This window comes from Pygocentrus nattereri, chromosome 10 (genome assembly GCF_015220715.1).
Source record: "Pygocentrus nattereri isolate fPygNat1 chromosome 10, fPygNat1.pri, whole genome shotgun sequence".
Classification (NCBI taxonomy): domain Eukaryota; kingdom Metazoa; phylum Chordata; class Actinopteri; order Characiformes; family Serrasalmidae; genus Pygocentrus; species Pygocentrus nattereri.
The window spans coordinates 44,555,219-44,560,218 of record NC_051220.1 but is presented as its reverse complement, the minus strand read 5'-3'; the positions used below and the strand labels follow the sequence as shown (position 1 = coordinate 44,560,218).

The 5,000-nt window shown below is 46.5% G+C and overlaps 2 protein-coding genes across 5 annotated transcripts in view; both read right to left on the bottom strand.

Moving 5' to 3' along the window:
* Window positions 1-441, bottom strand: part of fam149b1 (family with sequence similarity 149 member B1) — a 24,422-nt gene extending 23,981 nt beyond the window's left edge. For all 3 annotated transcript variants that reach the window (XM_037542280.1, XM_037542282.1, XM_037542281.1), the window contains exon 1: window positions 134-441. In XM_037542280.1, coding sequence (XP_037398177.1) covers window positions 134-180 — 47 coding nt within the window. In that variant the 5' untranslated portion in view covers window positions 181-441. The remainder of the gene's footprint in view (window positions 1-133) is intronic.
* A 3,811-nt stretch (window positions 442-4,252) lies between these two features.
* mrpl57 (mitochondrial ribosomal protein L57) overlaps window positions 4,253-5,000 on the bottom strand; it is a 4,080-nt gene continuing 3,332 nt past the window's right edge. For both annotated transcript variants that reach the window (XM_037541850.1, XM_037541851.1), the window contains exon 2: window positions 4,253-4,667. In XM_037541850.1, coding sequence (XP_037397747.1) covers window positions 4,355-4,666 — 312 coding nt within the window. In that variant the 5' untranslated portion in view covers window position 4,667 and the 3' untranslated portion in view covers window positions 4,253-4,354. The remainder of the gene's footprint in view (window positions 4,668-5,000) is intronic.

Below are 5,000 nucleotides of genomic sequence, written 5' to 3'. Positions count from 1 at the left end.
AGACTGTAATGCCGAATGCCGTAAATGTAAATGTAATGTAAGTGTGTGTGTGTGTGTGTATGTATCTCTGTGTGTGTGTGTGTGTGTATCTCTGTGTGTGTGTGTGTGTGTGTGTGTGTGTGTGTAGACTCACATCTGCAGGCTGCGCTCCAGCGGCTTCCTGCTGTATCTGGAGATCATCGTTGAGGGTTTATCGAGTGTTTATGTCCTCCGCTCCTCCGGCTGCTCTCCCCGCGGCTCTCCGCTCCTCTCTGCCCGGCCCAGCATCACTGCAGCCCGTCAACAGCTCCGCCTGCTGCCCCGCTGCTGAAGCCCGCAGAGCCCGCAGCTCCGCCGCTCATCTCCGGGCCTGTCCGAGTCCGCTCAGCGCGCACGGCCCGCTCGCTTATCCGGACACACCGACTCCGACCACCAACAACAATAACACACTGTCATGGAGACCGAGCTGCACAGCCGCACGGGCTCATGGGAGCTGTAGTTTTCAAATGGAAATGCGTTCTCCGGACCGCTGCTTATTGCCCCCTAGCGTACAGGAGGCTCTGAGCACCCTGAGCATTGATGAGTCCAAACACACACAGCGGGGAGCTCAGAGCAGACCGGGGAAGCAGAACTGCGCCATCTGCCGGTTAGGATCGACGCCAGTGGCTTCGCCGCCGCGGAACTTCTGATTTAAATCAGATTAAAATCACATAAAGCAGGAACTTCTGAGAAAAAGCCAATAACCATATAATCGCACCTACAGTGTATATACAGTAGACATACATACAGCAGACACGAGCACCGTATAAAAGGCAGGATGTCTTGCAGAATCCTCTGACCGGACGAATTGAACTACAACACCCATAGACGCTGCCGGGCGCCGCCTAGTGCGATGTGCGAGTGACGTCAGGAGCGCGACAGACTTTGTAGTCCGTTCTGGGAAAAATGTCGTAAAAACCGTATTTTTCCATTTCCGCGGAGTTTAATTAATTCCTCTATTTTTTTATTTTACCGGCTTTGCTTTGTTGTCGCCTTTTCTTCATGATCTCCTGTAATGCATGGCACTGAATAATTATAAATCAGAGTTGGTATCTGTATCTAAAGGTGTACCACAATGTTCAATTTTGGGTCCAGTCTTATTTAATATCTACATAAATGATATTGCTGCCTCTGCTTCAACCTCAGACTGCAAAATTCACCTTTATGCAGATGACACGATTTTATATTGCTCAGCTGATTCTATTCATGCTGCAACAAGAAAATTACAGAGCTCATTTAATGCTCTGCAGGTGGCGCTATATAAGCACAAACTAGTTTTAAATGCCACGAAAAAAGTTCATGCTGTTTTCCAGATCTTTTAATACTGATTTTAGTGCTGTAAATATTACTACCCTGGCAGGATCCACTATTGAGAGAGTCACGGAATATAAATACCTTGGCATATGGCTGGATGATAAACTTTTAAGTTTATAAACCACACATTAATAAACTAGTCAGTAAATGCGACAGAAGCTGGGTTATTTTTATAGACAGTCCTGTTTCCCCACGCACGCCCGAAAAAGACTAGTTGAAGCAGCTTTACTATCAGTGCTGGACTTTGGTGACGTTATCTATAAATATGCTCCTCCAGCTCCCTCAAATTACTGGACCCAGTGTATCGCTCTGCCCTGAGGGTCATCACTGGAGAACCGTACAGAACTCACCACTGAGAGCTGCATGGGAAAGTTGGGTGGCCCTCTTCTTGGCACTCGCTCTAGTAACTGGATCAGCTGCCAGGTACCAAGAGTTTTTACTGAACTGGGAAAATCTGCTTTTAGTCACAGCACCAGCTGGAATTCACTACAGGACACACTAAACCTCGGCTCACTGGCGTCACTCAGTCATTTTAATATCGAACCACCTACAGACGGCCTGCACTTTATCTCTTTCTTTATCTGTTCTTCATCTCTTTTTATTTAGTTATTTCCTCTTATTTTATTTTACGTTTTTTTTTTATCATTACTTTTTAAATTTGTGATATTGTATTATTACCTTACTAATTTCTTATCTTCTTTTGATCTTACTTTCTTATCATTTAAATCTCAAGTTCTATTTTTTATCTACTTTTATCTTTTATTCACTGTTATTTTAAACATTCTTTTAATTTAAAATGATTACATGTAGTTATTATTTTCTTTGTCATGTCAGTCGCTGTGTTTGTAAATGCTCAGCTACATTGAAAATGAGGGTTGCCCTCAATGCACTTCCGAGTCAAAATAAAGGTTGATTGATTGATTGATGTTGGTCTGGATGTCCTTCGCTGACCCGCCCACCCGACCCCCGCTGTGTTCGCTTCCCCCTCCGGTTCCGTTTTCTTTTCATGCTTGGCTGTTTTGGAGGCTCCATAAAGGGACCTTCAGCTTTCCCTGCCAAAAACCCATAGAAACCATGAAGTGTGCCTGTTGGTTCCCGATGGTTTGTAATGTGTTTTAATGAGTGTAAAGGGTCTTGATGGTTTAGCAGGTGACTCACGGCTGATTCTATTTGATGATTTCCTAATGGGATCTAAAGGTATTGTACAGAAAGCCAGTGGTGTCTGCTGGAAACCATTAAGACAATTCCCATCAGAAAACAAAACCATTATGTTTCTAATGGTGCTTTTCCAGAAGGCGTTGTACAAATGAAACATATTGCTGTTTTTATTATTATTATTATTATTATTATTATAGTGTCAGACAGAACTGCAGGTGGAGGTGACGCGTCACTGTCCTGCAGCCTGTGATGCGCAGCGCCTCCAAATCATTACCAAACACGCCTTTGAACGCAAACAGCAGGGGGCGCTCTGAACTCATTCCTCCGGGAGAGATACACACTTACATGCCGCGCTGGGTCCAGCCAGGTACGTCAAAGGCGGCGCCATATTGGGGAGGACAATGTCGCTGCTGGACTGCGTCCAGTGCCTCACAGAGCGGCTGGTTAACAAAGATCCTGTCCAGAATTCCACTGTTTCAGGAATATCGCTCTCAGTAAGGGGACAGGATTATATAACGGAGGGAACGCAGTGATGTCTGCGTGGTGTTGGTGTAGAGGTGGCCGTGTGGTCACAGAGGCCCAGAGGAGCTGCTGGTGCGGTGCATTTATCTCTGGTTTCATCTCATCGTCTATTCAGGGGGTCTGGACTTTATGTAGTAGTTATTTATTTACAGTTAAGGTTAAATCTTTGTAAATTATAGCGTTCCTTAATCCGCACAGATATTTATAATATTGAATATTCATTAGACAAATTTCAGCCCCTTTTACACCGGAAAACTCGGAACAGGAATCCGTTCGGCTTCGTCCTTCTCTCCGAGTTTGGGGGCTTATTGTTTTTCTCTGCGTATTAATATTTGAAGGTTCACTCACTGACGGATTCGCTGAAGTGCGAGTTTGTTTCTGGCGCTAAACTCGGTTTTTATCATCAGGTGCGGACTTAATCCGAGTCTGAGGATTATGACGAGGGTTTAGTCGGGAAGGTGAGGCTGGTTTAATCCCGAGACTCTTCGTCGGCCTCGACTGCTCCAACATGACGGACGCTCAGCCGTACCGCCTCATACAGCGCGGAATCTCGGGATGCGCATCTACGATTCCTCCCTGATGACGGCCGGTCAGACCCCCTCCTGACCCCTAGCGCACAGAAGCAGAACGTCTCTATAGGATTAAAGGGCCACATCACAGAAAACTGAACTTCCTCCCTTTCCAAACAGTTCCGTGTTCTCCAGGCTAACGCGCACTCTTCATTTATTAATACTGTATTATTCCTCACCATCATTCCTTATTTATATTATTATTTTCTTTTTTCTACACTTTCTTTTTTTTCGTGCCCCTGTTCCACTCGGGGGACCCGGATTCCTGCAAAGCTGCTTAAAGTGCAGCGTCTACTCCACATTCAGTCTGTACAGACACCGAGCGGCAAGCGGCCGTTCTGAAATCACGTTTTCTGCGATGTCATAAAAACCACATTTACATGTTCACACTCAGTTTCAGCGAGTGTGTTGATCTGTTCACACTGACACACATCAGAGCCTACACCTGTTTCGCCCCGCCCATCCAGCCTACACCTGTTTAGCCCCGCCCATTCAGCCTACACCTGTTTAGCCCCGCCCATCCAGCCTACACCTGTTTCGCCCCGCCCATCCAGCCTACACCTGTTTCGCCCCGCCCATCCAGCCTACAGTAGGGAATCTGAACTCTTGTCTCCTTAATTAAAGCTCAGACTAGGACGTTCCCCGTTAATGTAAATGAAGAGACTCAGTCGTGACACTGAATACACGCTTTATAAAGAGCCCAGCGTTCATACTGAACAGATCCACAGCAGTCAGTGATTTACAGACTACACCAGTCCGAGTCTAGAACCGCTCTAGCTGTTCCAGGTTCTGGTGACGTTGAGCTGGTCCAGGTGCTCGGTGACGTATTTGTGCTGGGGGAATTTGGCCCGTCTCTCCTCTCTGATGTTCGTCCAGATGTGCTCTCTCCGGGCGGCGGCGTGCCCTCGCTCCTGCTCCATGCTCATGTACGGCCGACTGATCCAGAACTCGTTCTCCGCCTCACGCTCCAGGTGCTTCAGCACGTTCCGCTTCATCTGCCAGGTGATGGGGCGCGGCCGCCGATGCTTCCCGATCCACTGCCGACCAGGAATCCCCTTCCGGAACAGAGCTAATGTCAGGAACATCCTGCAGGCACCACAGAAAACAACCAACAACAAACTGGATTTTAGGATCACACTGTTTATGCTGGTTCTGGATTTGGAGACCAAACATCTCCAGCTTTATTCCAGGACCAGGAATCTGAACTGGGTTTGGAAAACGTGTTGTTTAAGTTCACTAATCATCCTGTTATATCTGCAACCACAAGACGCTCAAACCGGTCATATAAAAAAGATCTGGGTGATAAAAACTTGATCCATTTCCTGTAGCATGAAGGCTGCGAGAACCTGGAACTCATCCAATCACCACCTTTCTGAATAAAATCAATAATATTTGTTATCTGTGTATTTACGTTCATTC